Here is a 17376-nt window from a genome sequence, read left to right on the forward strand (position 1 = left end):
CCTTTGCACTCTGAAAGAAATGGAGGCGACTCTCGGCCTGCTGGGGGGTCTGCTTACCTTGTAATTGTCCTTAAAACATAATGGCTGTCAAATGTGGCTACTGTACCCTTGGAGAGCACATCAAAACGAATGAAAATAGTTTCTCTCTCCTAAGGGCTAGTTGGCTAGATCAAGGGAGCTTAAAAAACCTCTGTGTTTGGGACTGAGCAAGCTCATATTGCTGTAGCCTCTGAGACGTCACACACAAATGTGTGTGTGTGTGTGTGTGTGTGATAAGAGTAGGTAGTATCAATATGTTTTTTGAGGGCCTCTACATAAATGTCTAATTGAGGCAGCAGAAAAAAATGTCTCCAACAATATGCACGAACTACACAAACCCAAGTGTTTTGGGAATGGTCACTGCAATCAAGCTAGGAAAACAAGCCAGCTGCTTACTAAATGTGTTTATGCTCTGATGCAATTCCTCTTTAGTTTTCTTAATTGCTAGAGACACTGAACAGAGTACAAACACTGCATGTTTTTTTCATGCAAATCCCTTACATATTTTAGGCAAGGCTATAAATGCATGGGATGCTTTGCACGTTTGAAGTGCAGTGCATTAGCAAAACGCCTTCGAGGGCTTAGTCTGGCAAAAGGCGGTATCATCATCCCCAGATCCAAGCTTCAGCTACAAACACAGTTTACTTTCTCTGAAGAAAACCCTCTTTTCTGAAACCAGAAATATACAGTGCATACCTCAGTCTCATCTCTTCATCTCAGCTTCTTTAAATAATCCAATTTTTAGAAACCTTTTATTAGGGTTGCAGCAATATATGACTTCACAGCCATGATATGAGAAGTGATGATTGTCATACCGTGTTAATTGGCTGCAGTATCCAATTAAACGATGTCAGTGTTGTTGAAAAAAATCTCAAGTTTCATACCTGTGAAGACATAATATTTCTAGAAATTACATGCTTTTGTACCTACCAAAAATCCCCTGTTTGATTCCAGTACAGCAGTAAAGTGTAACATCCTGGAAAAAGACAGTTGATTACTCAACCCCTGACACCTTTTTCTGGTGTCCAGCCTGAGCTGCCACCCCAGAGCATCAGTATTTTGACAGTCTTGACAATTTTGGAATGAGACTCAACAATCAACTATCTTTTTCAAGGATGTCACATTCTGTTGCTTTAAGGTCAACTGATAACAATGATTTTGTTATACTGTGATACCATGATATTTTCTAAAACGGTCATCACATCGTGAAAATCGTGTACCATTGTAACCCTTTTGGATTAGAAAGGATGGACAGTGCTTTCACAACCCCAGATTAACTCACCTAATTCTTGACTATAGGGCTGCTGCTGTGGTCAAATCAGTTCTGATTTAAATGCAATGCCAGTGTTGAGCCTGATGTTAACAAGGTAAAAGGGTGCTGTTTACCTCAGAGCATGATAAGTTGGAATTGCTCATTTTAGGCTGATTTTTTTAATGAAAAATAGCTGCATGTGTACTGAACATATTGCATTTTCTGTGATTAGCACACTTAATAATAAAAGTCACCTCCTGCCGCTCAAGAAAATGTTGGATTTGCATCAGCAGCAACTTAATGCAGAGCTCAACAGATGGTGAGCATCCTTTTAAAATGTCCGTTGTAATATGAAACACCAGTGTTGGCACGATTCTATTAACTGGTGGGAAAATGTCATCACTGTGGCAACCCCACATGACGCAGTTGATTGTAGTTTTTATATTACCTGTAAAATGTAAATGTATATTTATTTGTTGCAACTGAAGAGAGAGAGCAAAAAGATTCACTTAGCCTAAAAGAAGTACTACAGCATGAAAGTGGCCCTAATTGTGAAAAATAGGATTTAATAAGTTGGACAATGGTGTTTGTTTGTTCACTAGCCTTGAAGCTGTAGAATATGCATTCATAATAATAGCATTAGAGAAAAAAGCCCAGTTAGAGAGAGACCAAGTAACATATGCATGCACAACTACGCATATCAAGCAGTCATCTTAGCTGCATTTTGCTTTTAGCAGTTTGTGTAATAATTGGTCAATTACAGAATATGCTGTGAAGGATTTTTTTGTGGTTGGGCACAAAGGCTGTATGCTGACCTTAATTTGGCATGTTCTCCCCAATTTTAGACTGGATTAGAATTTCATATCACAGCAGTTTGAATTGAGGTAGCGGACTGCGAGCTCCACTGGGGCTTAACAGGATCTTATAAACAGTGGTGCTGGCATGCACGTCTCACACAGCACATTCAGCTGGAGCCTCTGCTTCATATTGCATTGTCTCATCGCCAGTGCAGGCCACTCTACTAAACCTGGTCACATTCATTTGTGAATAATGCATTTTGTCAGGGGTGTTGTACCATTTGCTAGGGTTGGGTATCTGTGTGTGTGTGTGCGGGGGTTTGCCACTGGGGTATTTGCCTGGGTCTGCATTTATCCATGGCTACTGATGAAACACCTATGTTGAGTATTTCTCAACTGACAGTGACATCACTTTCCGGAAATGAGTGATGGTATATTGGGATGATCTCACATGAGAGGTTTGAGTCTTGTCACATTTACAACACATTAGAGGGACTTGCAGCCCGCTCACTCACAGCCAGTGTATTTGGCAGGCAGGCATTAAAGCTGAGATTGTGGAACATTTTCTTTGCCTCCGTGCTGTCACGGAGTCTGCATTCCATGTTCCAAATTAAATGTATCTCTCACTGCCTTTCTCTATCTCTCTCTAACTATTTGTGTCTGTCTGAGTTAGACTCATCACGTGATGGAGTAGACAATAGAGAGGCACTCTGGCACTACGGAGAGGTTAGCTGGGGTTTTTGTGTTGCTTGTCAGTGAGGGGGGGCATCTGAGCCGTGAATAGGATCATTGAGCCGGAGGTAATTTTGGGCCCCGGTGCAGGGCATTAGTTGGACAGGCCTTTCTGCTGACATGCCTGTTTCTCCCTCTCTTTCTCTGCACCCCTCCTTTTTTTTAACCCCCAACCCCCAATCCCCTCTGCTGCATCGGCATTTCTATCCAAACCAAAGGCCTTTATCGTTGTGCCCATGACGACATGTCTGAAAAGGGCGTGGCAGCCAAGATCTCCTTTAGCCCCTGTACCTTGGGGAGCCAATACATCTAGATATAGATAAGGTGCAGGAGCCAGGGTTTAAGCAGTGCCTCACTCCACATTTCTGCGGTTTTATAAACCAGCAGAGTGTGTCTGATAAATGAATAGACACATGCTGGACAGTCTCATTCATTATCATTGGAAATGGTCGGGCCTGCTGGGAGTTTGTGCAGTGATTGCCGTTGGGGCCTGACTGTTGAAGGGCCTCTCAGAGGTGTCCTGATGGCCAAATTTCAGCCAACGTTAAGGATCCAAAGCTTAGCTCAGCGAGAGGCCTGGGCTAAAATTACTTGCAGGGGAAAACGCTGCTGTCAAGTGTGCTGCTACACGTGTTCAAAAAAAAAGTATAGTCTAATGTGCTAGAAAGAAAATGTAAAGAAAATGAAAACACATGAGCTGCAGCTTAAATGTATTATGTGATGGATTAAAGTAGTGATGAGAAGTGACCTTATAACATAGTATTACTCAAACAAATGTGAATCAAACCCAGCTGAGTCACTTTAACATCTGTACTCTATAAATATTTTTTTTTTTTTTTGGTTCAGACAAATCCGTGTCACATTGCTGGTTTCCTGTTACTGCTTATAGACATGATGCTGATTTGGAATCCCCCTAAATACAATGAGGGGGAGAGGAACTGGCTAAAGTAGCACCGCTGGAACAATGCAGAAGTTCCTTTTTAATAATTAACAATCATCCACTAAACTTAGACCTGCAGGCATTTGGTGGGAAAGATGACCTTCAAAATTGCCTAGAGCCAAAGAGCAATATGCTTGTGTGCTGTTTGAGCAATTAAGGAGAAATAACTAATATTTGGAGCTGATATACATTTGCAGTAAAACTGACAATACAGGTACAGTAGACCCAAGTGCTCTACTCTAAATACACTTTTCAGGAATTTCCACACCTTGTGACATGTAACCAGTCTGGTTGTGTTGTGGAATGAGACTACAGAGCTGTAACTACAGACAGAGAGAGGACCGTGCATCAGAGTGGAAGCAGGGCATTTTTAAATCAATTTGATCTATTGGCAGTCAGACACAAAAACCACAGATACTGATACAAAAGGGGAAAAAACAAAAAATGCTGATTATCAGCCCTGATAATCAGTCTATCCCTTTTATTTTCTCCAACCAATTGTCAGCATTGCAAAGATATTTGATTGATTATGATACAAACCAGAGAAAAGCAGTAAATCTTCATATTTCAGAGGCTAGAACCATCAAATGCTTGGGTGATGATTCCTTTATCAAAGTAGTTGCAATTAAATGTTCTAATTGCACATAATACTACTTGAATTTGCCAAATACCACCATGCAGAATGAACACCTCAGTCAGAAAAGCGCAAGTGGAGCACAACCCTCTTCGGAGTATAAGTTCTTAAATCTATGGACTGTCTTCTGGTGCATTGTGAGTTATTTTGACAGTCCCTTACTCTGTATTCTACCTCTGTCTGAGGATCTGCTGACTTGGGCTGGCTGGTGATTGCCTGAAGGCTTTGAGTTTACAGGCGGCTGGCTTTAAGGCAAAACCTTCAGAGAGAGAAGGTCATCTATCTGATGTCAGCTCTGCCAGGTTCAAAGAGAAAAAAACTAATTGGTCAAGGGTAATTTAACAAAGGCAGCCAGAAAAGAAGGTGATGGTCAATATCAAGTGTATTCCAGTATAAAGGAAAGATCTTGTCATCTTCCATCTTCATTATTAGTTTGCTGACTCTCCTGCAAATCCAATTGCACTTTGTGTGCTGTTAAGCAATATTTAGATGAATTGCAATTCATCAGGTACAAAAAAAGGTCCAGTGTGCAGTGCAGTTTTCTTGTTATGTTGATGTTAAATCTTTTACCAGTGGTCGTAATAGAATGCAACACATGAGCATTGCGAAAGATTCGTTCTCCCCGGGTTTGGGTAGAGCAAGATTGCATTTCCATTCATCAGGATGAATACACTGTGACTACACCGCACGTCAGTTTCCAAGCTTTTCACATTCGAAAACATGCTGGTTTGTATAGGACGCTTGCTTCGGCTAAAGAAAAGAGTGAGAAAATCCAAATACCACATTCACTTTTCAATAATAGTTTTTTTTTCTTAAAAGGAAGATTTGCCTTTCCCTTTGTTGCCGCTGTGTTGCTTTTTGTGCCTTTAGTGGCTCACTAAAAAAACTAATCTTTGTCAGTGCTGAGACCAAGGGCATCTACCTGAAAACATCTGCCTTGTCTGCCGTTAGAAGAAACGAGAAAAGTGTTAAATTCTCCCGTGTCATCACAGAGAGATTTATTAGTTGTACGATGTGGTGCACTTTAGGAGAACTGATTGCATGTTTTTGGGCGATGATATTAAATTAAGCATGGAGGTTTTCAACTTCCTTGACTTCCTTTAGACCCTGAACGATCTTACTGCATCCTCTACCAAAGCCCAGAGGAACCAGATATGCGAGTGCAGATGATACTCTGAAGACATCCGTTGGTCCCCAAGGTAGCAGCACAAAGGAAGATTAGGCACCCTCCTTCAAGGCTTTTGTTAAGTAATTCCACATCTCCTTTAATAATTCATTGCCGCACCAGCAGGGCCTTCACAAACACTGTATGGTAACGTTGTGATCTCTGTGGCCAGGAGGAATTTTATCTTTCCCTTTATGCTGTTTTGTGTGGTAACAACATGGGGGTGGGGGCAGCCAGGGAAACACATCCACACAAAAGGATCAGACAATGAAGCTCTTAGGTGTGAAGGGGTGTGTGTGTGTGTGTGTACATGTCGGAGCTCCGTGGAGTCTGTGCTGTACTGTCACTCACTTGTAACATGAACTGGTGTTGTACCACTGCCACTGAGGCACCGGTGGGACTCCAGCCCCCATGAGCCACCTGTCTGCAGTGTATGCATGCGTGCGTGAGTTTCGGTGTGTTTTCTGTGTGAACACGCTGATGAAATAAACATCACACGCACTTACCTCTGTCTCTCGAGGAGCTGAGGATAGGTAGTCATCCGCAGAAGGCATCCCTGTATGTCATGTGGGACAAAGCTAGCATGCGATGGCCTTAGCTGGAAATAAAATTAGATTTCTATCACGGAATTAAACATTTTTATATGTCCTGTGTATATTTTCTCAAACCCAAATACAGCGGGGCACTGAGGCAGTCTAATTTACACATCAGGTTTTAAATGTAATGGTTTTGGGTTTTAGGGTTCTTTTTTAATAGCCCTTAAGGGGCACACTTCGTTTTTTTTCTGTAGTTTTCTCCCCCTCCAACTCTCTCCTCCACTGCACCTGTTTTGAGCAATACCTTTGGGGCACAGCTTGAAGTGAATAATGTATGAGCGAGAAGGAGAATCAGAAAACCTTTGTGGACCTTCTGTCTGTCTGGGTGTGTGTCTGTATGTCTTTCAGCTCAGTTGACTCTATAGCTAGTTTTTTCCCCTCTAGGTTTCTCTTGTACTGTTGGGCTAATTTTCTGCTTCTGTCTCTTGCAGTGGGGTTTGTCGACTGTGGCCGAGGTGGACTGGTGCGGTTTGAATGCAGTAACCCATCTGACTTCCGGATAGAAGCTGACGGAGTGGTTTATGCTGTCAGGAGTATCCAGCACTCTATGCCCCCTGCGTTAACGCTGTTGATCAAGGCCAGCGACACGACCACTCAGCAGCAATGGGTGACTCAAGTCAAGCTGACACCCTCCACACTCCCCAGCCAGCAGGTAAATATACCTTAACCACTTCCATAACGTTTGTGACTTATTTTACGATTGTCTGACTGATGTTATAGCCGTAGAAAGGTGGAATGATCAATTCTACCCTCACAACAAAAAGTGTACGCTCATTAGGCATACTGCACATTCACAGATGACTAGTTCCCTAAATTGCAGCAGGTGTTCCGAGAGACTGGATGGATGCTTGCTAATTAAAACTTAATGTGTCAATTTACTAGGAGCACAAACATATACTCAACACGGTCAGTGGGTAGCAAGAGCAGATGCAGAATAGCTCCTCATAAAGTTGATTTCAGTAAGCGTGCCTTGTGATTGTGAGGTTATTGCCTTATCATCCAAAAGGGGACGAACCTCTCTCACTGCTTTGGAAGACAGGAAGCATCTGTCTGAGCTTTAGAGCGCCACTTGTTCCACTGGACGTGTTGTGCAGTCATCTGCAATTAGTTAGAATGACCATGTGCTCATATGTCAACATTGTGGTCGGCCGGGGATCAGAGGAAGTGCACAAAAAAAGCACTGCACATGTCCCATCAGTCTGCGTTGTAACCAGGAAATGAAAAGAAGCTCTGAGGGATGTGTTATTGTAGAGGTTTTAACGTCAGTGCCAGTGGATTATGTGATCCTGTTCAATTAGATAATATCTGTTGCTTTAAACTTAAAGGAGTAAAGCAACGCGCACACACACACACACACACACACACACACACGCATTGTCTTTAACTCTCCTTACCCATTCTGTAGGGATATAAGGGGGTTTATGTGCATTTGTAAAATAATCATTGCTGTAAGATCTGAGATCATTAGCAGTCTGGTGTCTTAATGAACACCCCCAAATGCAATAATCGTGTTTGTTTTACAAAGACCAATGTGCCCGTCTTTATTATCCTTCTAATACACTTAAGTGAATGGCCACGAGTGGCTGTTTCTACATGTGCTGCATAGCAGATAATCTCAGGAAAGACGGGTGTCGTATATTATGTGGGTGCAGATTAAAAGTTAATACTGACAGTTATGTGTAGTTACTGTCAGTACCGAAGGCACAGTGGTCTGCTGGGCCGAAATTAAACTTGTAGCCGGTAATGATTTCACTGCTTTTCAAAACACCATCGTTAGCCACTGACACTCATTTACTATATAGGCTCCTGCAGGTATGTGATTTTAATGATATCATCAGTCACTGTGTCGCTTGGTCAAAGGCAAATGTATGCTTGTCGCAAACAGGTAAACATTCAGACTTTCAGCAGGTTAATCTTAGCTTTTAAATACAAGTAAGTGCCTCACATTGGCTACACATACGTTTACAAATTATCAACTGTATCATCAGCAACCAAATTTTGATCTGCATGTGTAAAGAGCTCTTGCATTTGCCCTGATTTGTCAGTAATGAAATCAGGGACTGACTTTCCCGTATCGTGTACGTTTATGAGGTCATGAGCGTTTGTCTTCCCCACAGCATAATTATTGTCATGAATCATCACGCATCTCTTAATCACATCAGCGATTACATTTTTTATTAGTCCGTGAATGCGGCAGCCTTGGGGAAACATTTTAATCAATGACAACCAAACAATATCCTCGTTAACGTGAGAGGGTCCTTGCCCGCCATCTCCACCCAGAACCACCGCAGTCCGTGAGGAGAAAACACTTCAACGTCTGAAAAAAGAGAATTTTTCTAAGAAGGGCAAATACACACATCTAATCCTTCCCACACACTCACAAACATTCAGGCCATCACTCAACCTAACACTCTCCTGGACTCTGAAGTAGATTTCTATTCAGAAGATGGAGGGGGATTCGGAGTGTGTGGATAGGTGCAGACCTCCAGCACACCAGAGATAGATGCGTGTTGGGCTGAACAAACCCACCATGCCATTCATCATTCCAGACACAGGTTGCAAATAATTACTGCTCTCACTCGCGCTCATTTTAATAGGGTAATAGATATTTCTGAGGCATGCTCCTTCGCTATCTGTCCGCTTGCCTCTCTGCATTTCCAATGTGTGAAAGCAGTATAATCGGATTTCAAACATGATTAGTGGAAGCTCTCCGACAGCTCCCCAGATGTTAGAGGAGGGGGAAGGAGGGATATGGGTCATGTTATAAGGTAGCAAAGTGGTAATTAATTTCTGTATGCATAGAACACTTTGTAGTAGTTTTTAGGACTTGACTACCTCATAACCAATCAACATTCAGATGATTAAAGGCAACCGTATGGAAAATACTTCAAGGGATGTGACAGTTCCATTGAAACCCCAGCTATCATTCATTGACATTGACAGATTTCACATATTGTTTTTCTGTTTTCCTTCCTGCCTTGTTTTGTTCAAGGTTATTTTAACTTTCTCTGGCACTACTTCAGTCTCCTCAGTCTCTGGAGCAGCATAGGCAATTTGAGCCATCTGTGTGTTTAGTGTCTGGCTTGCAGGTACCATCCTCCTTTGTTTCAAATCTCATTCATTACAGGCGAGGGAGGATGGCAGATCCATTATGGAAGCTGGTCTGTCTGTGTGGGTGCATTTTATCAGGACATAAGAGGAGGTCTGCCATTTAAAGCACACACACAAAAAAAAAACAGCTCTGGCAGTGTGTGACTACTGCACTTGCCAAATTGTCGCCACACCAAAGCCTTTCAAGGCATATCATCACGTGTTGTACTGTAGATATTTTAAGCTACAAAGAAAGTCATAAAACAGTGGATTGTTTGATTGAACACAGATTTTCAATAAATATTAAGTGACATTCGGAAGAGATTTTTAGATGTTTCCTTTTATAACCACATCAATTTCCTCTTCGTTTAACTGAAATGGAAGGGTTATTGGTCAGCCTTCAGAAATCGGATAAAAACTACAAGCAGACTTGCAGACTCCCTTCGAACCTGTCTGCAAGAGCCATCATGTTTACCATGGCCACCATATTAGTTTACCACATTAGCATGCAAGTTGGCTATTGGCACTAAACTCAAATGACACAACATGTCAACAATTTTCAAACTATTTCGTCATAAATAAAAGTAATGGACTAATGAAAATCTGATTATGAAGCTGGATAAGAAGTTGAAGAAACTACTTTAATAGTTACAGAGGGAAAATTTAGGAGCTTATAGTCAGAGAGGTCATAGAATTCATCCTCTGGAGACTGTGAACGTCTGTACAAAATTGAATGTCAATCCATCCTATAGTATGGACACATAATAGTATGTATGTAGTGATATTTTATAAATGTATAATCACCGCCCAGCTCTTGAACTAAATCACTTCCTTTTCACAGGTCCAGGAAGGTGCTGTCCCTCCCGTCATGTCCAAGGATTTGAAGGAAATAGCATTTCCATCACGAAACATGGACAGCCAGCTCAAGCGCATGAAAAGAGACTGGGTCATCCCCCCAATCAATGTCCCGGAGAACTCACGAGGCCCATTCCCGCAAGAGCTTGTCCGGGTAACGTAGCTCACTGAAGCACACGCATGCCTAGACACACACAATCACACACACACCACGCTCACAACTTCAAAGAATAGGCTTTTTTCTTGATATGACAACCTTGAAGGTCTCGGTTGCCCTGAGCTCCCACTCAGAGGGTCGCAGACATGAGACACATGCCTTCAACAAAACGCTTTATATTTACAGTACTTTGCTAAAGGTCAGGGTCCTTTTTTTCCTATGTATTATTTATCTTTTGTTCCAGAGGGCGGTCGGTACCAATGTAACCTGGCATTATTTAGAAGCTGAGAGAAATCTTAAGTGCTCACCATGGCAATTGTTCCTCAGTTGCCTGTTGAGATTTTACACTCCTTATATCTTGCCTCTCAAGGACACACACACACACAGCACAATTCATTTGCATCAGTTCTCTGGTCAGGGTTGAGTGTGGGTGGCTGACAGAGGACAAGCAATACTCAGGACAGCTAAGAAGTAGATCCTTTTTCAGCATATTAAGCTGGCTTCCTTACCGACTGTTAAGTCCTGTACATGCTATTTGTATGTATTATATTTAATCCGGCCATATTAGAAGGGATGTTTCTGGGCTTTAGTGGATGATATCAGAATGAGGAAATACTCTGTTTGCTCAGCATGGATTCAGGCTGTAGGCACATAGGGTCTCAGCTTACATGGCAAACAGAATAGAGAGACCAGCCAAGACAGATTTTCAATACTAGACGGACACACATACACCTTATATGCACCGTTTTACTTGCACAGCAACCTATTTTTAAACTAATACTGTGATTGGTGCTGAAAAGATAATTCAATATGTCAGTCAGTGTACAGGAAAGAGTGTAGCAATGGTGCCTGCACATTATGAAGAAAATCTGGGATGTGCTATAAGGTTGTTCAATATTGGGATGATGACATGACTAGCAATAAATGAATAGATATTAAAGGACAACGCATCAGCTCTTCTTTCCTTTCTCTTTCATCTTGCTAGCTAACCTCCCCAACAAATTGACTCCAGAAAAATCTAATAGTAGTTAGCAGCCAGCTCTGTCTTCATTTCATGGCCCATGTGATAGGTCAAAAGTTCACATGCTGACTGTGAATGCATGGGGCATAAAAATAAACCCATTTTTCTTATCGATAAGGAGAAACACACAATTTGTCTGTCACCTCTAATCCTGATTTTATTTACTCTGCATTTCTTATTTCTGTATACTTTTGATTTAGATTTTTCTAGAAACTTGTAAAAGGCATTCAACTATTTACTTTTTCAATCACAATACATTACACTCCGAATACTATTGATTTAATCAATTAAATAAAAATAAAAAACGTTGGAGTCAGTGTATAGTTAATAGGCAGCATTTTCTTGAAGCTTTTACTAACAAGTCTTTGTACCAACAGATCCGCTCAGACCATGACAAAAACCGGTCCCTCAGATACAGTGTGACAGGCCCCGGTGCTGACCAGCCCCCCACGGGCATCTTCATCATCGACCCAATCTCTGGAGAGCTATCTGTCAACAAGCCCCTGGATCGGGAGCACATCTCCAACTTCCATGTAAGTCAGACACAGTAGTTTATATAAAAAGCAACCCCCCTGAGAGGTATAATTTGCAAATGGTGTTTCCAGCCTGCTGCATCAAGAGAAATGTGTTCTGTCTGGAGGCGCTGTACATTCCCACCAGTTGGCATGTGCTCAGTGGTCATGTGTAGCCTAAATGCTCTGCTCAGACTCAATAAGGGCCAGGGTCTCCCATGAAATCTGACTGATCCGTCTGAGAATTTAAAGGATTTAACTTGATGTTTTCAAATGACTTAGTGTGTATTAGACACATTATGATAACCTCCAGCTCCTTCAGAGCTGCTTTATTCATTAGTGGTTCACCCATTATATTGCAGCGCTCTTTAAATGACATAGCTTAGTTTATAGATACTATTTATCCATGTGCTTTAACTTGAAATGTTGGACATTAATCAAGATTGTGGTTAAAATAGAATGACAAAATCCACATGATCCCTTAAGGAAGAGAAAGACTTTCACAGAAAAAACTCACATATGTTCATAGTGGTTCGATTTAAGCTGCGTGTGAAATGTAAGCCATATGCTCATGACACTGTAACGTGTTGAATATTTCATATTTCAAGGGCATATGATGTATACTGTTCAAAGCCTGTAGATTTTCACTTTATACAGTATTACTTATATTTAATCTAGAGCGTGGATGGGAGTGATCAAAATATAGGTGCATCAGTGAGTTGAAATCTTGTGTAACCACCAACCTACCTTGCTGAAAGCAGGACCGATTCACTTGAAGTGCAAAAACATGCAGTTGGTCAGAGTTGTTTTTGTAAAACAGCTGAACTTGCGCTGACCCAGTGTAGGCAACAGTACTGAATAAAATCTGAGTATATCTGTTTCAGACCACAATAAAAATGCAGCTGAAAGGGTTGTGTTGTTGTCGACTATGGAAGGTATCTGACTAAATCTAGTCATCTGTTTGCCTTTTGACCTGCACATGCCAGAGTTAGTTGTGGGAAAAACATGTTCTTTGTTAAAAAAAAAAAAAAAAAGCATCCTCTCGTGGTCACGCTTGTCTGAATAAAGTTGATTTTCTGAACTGTTTGCTCTTCTACATGCAGTAAAAATATATTTTAGTTAAGTGGGTAACATTGAGTGAGTAGTTATTCTCAGTATATGCTTGAAACAGTGGAGAATCATCCTGGCTTGAACAATTCCACAGTCCAGATGTGTTTGTTTCTTCCAGCTGAGAGCTCATGCAGTGGATCTGAATGGCAACCAGGTAGAGAACCCCATTGATATCGTGATCAATGTGATCGACATGAATGACAACAGACCTGAGTTCACGCATCAGATCTGGAACGGCACTGTTCCAGAGGGTTCCAAGCCAGGTAATATACCACATAAAGCCAAGCACAGCTTCGCACTGTATGAGCAACCAATTGACTGTAGTCTGAGCCTCCGGCTTCACATGCTGCTATGATGTTAGTAGATCAAACAGCATTGATGGCATTCCTGGGGAGGCCACTTTGTTAACTTTGCTTTTGCTGTTTTAAAGTGTGCGGAGGTATTTAAAGATCACTAGAAAGAACACTTGATATCTATAATACTGTTCAAAGCTATAAATCTAGCAGTGTTCAATATAGCCCCATCCCCTCAACTTCTGATGTATTTTGATTGCCAGTAAAAGGAGAAATAAATAGAAAGATAACAGAAAAATATTTGCATCTTGTCTTTGTGTTTCTGTCCCATAGGAACATTTGTTATGACTGTGACGTCTGTGGACAAAGATGACCCCAAAACTGCAAACGGGATGCTGCGTTACAAGATCCTGTCTCAGAACCCCGAGAGTCCGACCTCCAATATGTTCACCATCAACAATAAAACAGGAGGCATCATTACAGTGGCTGCAGGCCTGGACAGAGAGGTGACTGACCGTCCTTCTTTCTTTCTCCTGTTTGTAGCCTTGTTTTTTTTTTTTGATATGATGACAAAACACAGCTTGACTGTATTTGCTAATATCCAGACTGTCTGAGAACTAATGAGCCAAAGTGATTTTTTCTGATTACCAACTAAATGAGAAAGTGGAAATGGACTTGGCTGTTTCACACTTATTTACTCTTACAAGGAGGCCGTGCGCGTCACTGAGCAGCTAAACGTTTCCCTTCCTTCATTCGCGCTTTCTCCGTCTTCCTTTCTCTAAAGCAGAGGCTTTACTTGCATTTTCTTTCTCTCTTTTTTCCCATGCTGTAAATGCTACCACTCTGTCATTCAATTGGATCGCATGGCTGTTTGAAAAAATAAATAAAATAATATAGAAAGCTGGAGCCAGTTGGTGCAATTCTAGTGAGGGCAATCTGGCTAGGTGGCTGCTCAATCACTTCCGCCCTGGGGCCGCCGTTTTATGTCCGCCAGTTGCCACCATGAAAGTAATTTGCCCGACTCTCATTACCTAGCAACTGGTCCGTCACCTGAGTGGCTTTTAATGTGAAAAGAGTCATTTGTTGGCTTCATGATAGTGTACATAGGAGAGGTTGTGAATTTCACACGAGCATGTGTGCAACTCATGTCCCCCCATGGAGAATAAATCAGATTTATATAAAAAGCTACCATTACTCATCATAATTAAAAAGCTAGGTGGTTCAGTTTTGTTTCATTTTAGGTGAACACATTAATACTGATGTGCACAGGGGTACCAGCTTATTAAGGACACTTGTGAAGTCTATTTCAACCTAAAACAGCTGTCCAGGAATAAATCATCATCTTTGTGGAACTAGGAATGTTCTGTTTTTGCTGGGGATCGGTCATTGTGAAGGCTGCAGTTGTGTTTAACAGCAGTATGTTGAATAGTTGTTCTAATGTAATTCTCATTTCCATACTGTACATAGTGGGGGCAGACACCTTTTAATGTAATGCATTTTAAAACCAAATCCTTTCATTGTTAAGAACAACCATAGAGTTAGAGACAGGGTAGATAATATGGGAACTTTTACTGTGGTTTTGTATGAGATTGCACTGAGTTACCATTTTTACCTTATAAACAATTAATTGCTTATATTGTTGAGATCAAAGAATTGTGTTTTAATCCTGACGTTGCTTCTCTCTTCCCTCTCCCTCCAGAAAGTGCCTCAGTACACGCTGATCATCCAGGCCACTGACATGGAAGGCAACCCCATGTACGGCCTCTCCAACACAGCCACTGCTGTCATCAGAGTCACTGACATTAACGACAATCCACCAGAGTTTACTGCTGAGACGGTAAGAAACAAACTCACATCTGGGACATCAGCACAGCAATCTTAGCGAGAGGGAAGCACAACAAGGACCCCCATTTCACCCCATTGTGGATATATGCACTCAAGCGTCAGTTCTGCCCACTAGCCCAGTTCTGCTTGCCCAGCGTTTCTGAAGCCATAGAGATATACAAGTAGCCAGCCATGTGTGAAGTGTTATATTCTCCTGCAAATGTTGACACATGCAACTAGGGGGGTGTCTGCCCAAGTGAAAGAGGCACTTACTGTGCTCGCGAATCACTGAAATTTGTAATGCTGCTGTCGTGCTATCAGGGGAGGACAGGGAATGAGATGACCATGACGACATGATAAGTTACCTTAGATGTCTATTTACCCTGGATTGGTCCTGCTGTGCTGTGAGAGGCAGGCAGGGCTCGGTCTACTTTCTGCTGCCACAGCAGTATCACTAACAGCTCGCTGCTCTGTACGCTCATGGTTTATTCATGCAGTTTTTCGGTGAGGTGCCTGAAAACCGTGTGAATGTCATTGTGGCCAACCTGACGGTGACTGACAAGGACCAGCCCAACACGCCGGCCTGGAATGCTGTCTACAAAATCACCGGGGGCGATCCCACGGGCAGGTTCTCCGTGCCCACTGATCCGACCACTAACGAGGGTCTGGTGACGGTCGTTAAGGTAAGGCCTCCTCTTCAAACTCCGCCCCTTTAATCCCTTGGAGATGTGTAGTGAATATACGTATGCTACACTGAAATGTTTAGGGATATTAATATTAAGATTAATATTTCTTCGATTAATAAGATTGATATCTGACAGTTTCTATATTCTGACCGTTTATAACACACACTGAATGTGATGGAACTGAAATTAAAGGTTAAATGTGATTTTGCTTGCAGTTAATAGTCCAACTGTCTGGTTCATTTGTCTGTAGAATGGAAGCAACTCAAAGACAATTACTACAAGATTTATCATATTTATCACAAAAAAGAAAAACATACTAATTTACTCAGGTTTTACATGTCTTGGGAGATTTCAGGGTCCCAAACAAATGAGAGAAATTCCGGTAAAAATATTATCTGTGCATCAATGACTCATCCTTCAACTGACCACAATTGGAGCCTCTTTATATCATCTCACTGTCTATTGTGAGCTTACACAATAAGGTTTTTCAGGCAGGAGGAGGAGGAAGTTTTAATTCTTTTAGGTGCTCTCTCACCAGTCTCAGATTACCAAAAACGTAATGTGATTTCCTTTTGTTTATTTGTCCTGAATTTATTTGAGTGACTCACCCTCTGTATACTCTCTCTATTTGTTTTCCAGCCTATTGACTATGAAATCAGCAGGACGTATGTACTGACAGTGGAAGCGAGGAATGAGGTACCGCTGGCCAGAGGCATCCACTCTCCTCGTCAGTCCACTGCCACTGTCTCCATCAGAGTGATCGACATGAATGAGAGTCCCTACTTCGAGCCCAACCCGAAACTCATTAGACTCGAGGAGGGAATGATGCCAGAGTCTACTCTGACCACCTTCACTGCACAGGACCCTGATCGCTTCATGCCACAAACCATCAGGTAGTTCTTTGAGTACTGTCTGAACCATTACACATCTAAACAAGTCCAGTTCACATATGTGGAAAATTTGAAAAACTACCTCCAGCCTTTTCCCTTAAAGGCTGGAGTAGTCATCTTTGAGTTGCTATAAACGTGGTGGACGTACATGTTTGACAAACATCTTATTAAAGATAGAATGATTCGCAACAAAAGCAAAAATAGTGCTGCAAGGTTTACCGTTGATTACAAGGCACGCGGTGTGTGAGAAGAAGCAACATAATAGGTTGTGATGACTTGCCATCCTGGCCAATTTCTGTGTCATTCCTGCTCAAATAACACGATGCAGCCAGCATGTCTCCATCTTATTCTTGTAGAACAGGACCTATTTTTGTTCCTCCCTTTTCATCATCAGACATCTTGCCTCACAGCTGTTTGGCCGTGGAAGAGTTTATCTGCCTGAAAACAGTCCATGTGAAATAAGCTAGCTTTGTAATTCCACGGTTTGTCCTACAAATTAGTTTGAGCTACTGATAACAGCAAGCCAGTTTGGTCTCCCTTGTGAGGCTGCTCTGAAAAGTTGGAATAATTATGTAAAATGCATGACGCCTGAAATATTTATTCAGTGTAAACAAATAAAAAACAAAAGCATCTCTAGAAGAAAGACATGCCTCGCTGGAAATGGAAACTAAATTCACCAACAAAATATCTTTATGCAGAAAACAAAACGAAACCTTTTTAGACCTCACTACTCTTTAAAAGAACTTGCAGATAACTCACTTAAAATACAGACTGAAATGAATA

The 17376-nt window shown here is 41.6% G+C and overlaps 1 protein-coding gene across 2 annotated transcripts in view; it reads left to right on the top strand.

Moving 5' to 3' along the window:
• cdh2 (cadherin 2, type 1, N-cadherin (neuronal)) overlaps window positions 1–17376 on the top strand; it is an 80915-nt gene that overhangs the window by 51545 nt on the left and 11994 nt on the right. For both annotated transcript variants that reach the window (XM_037085017.1, XM_037085016.1), the window contains exons 3-10: window positions 6587–6807; window positions 10087–10254; window positions 11656–11811; window positions 13019–13163; window positions 13527–13699; window positions 14893–15030; window positions 15515–15700; window positions 16343–16596. In XM_037085017.1, coding sequence (XP_036940912.1) covers window positions 6703–6807; window positions 10087–10254; window positions 11656–11811; window positions 13019–13163; window positions 13527–13699; window positions 14893–15030; window positions 15515–15700; window positions 16343–16596 — 1325 coding nt within the window. In that variant the 5' untranslated portion in view covers window positions 6587–6702. The remainder of the gene's footprint in view (window positions 1–6586; window positions 6808–10086; window positions 10255–11655; window positions 11812–13018; window positions 13164–13526; window positions 13700–14892; window positions 15031–15514; window positions 15701–16342; window positions 16597–17376) is intronic.

The sequence above is a fragment of the Acanthopagrus latus genome, chromosome 21, assembly GCF_904848185.1.
Source record: "Acanthopagrus latus isolate v.2019 chromosome 21, fAcaLat1.1, whole genome shotgun sequence".
NCBI lineage: Eukaryota > Metazoa > Chordata > Actinopteri > Spariformes > Sparidae > Acanthopagrus > Acanthopagrus latus.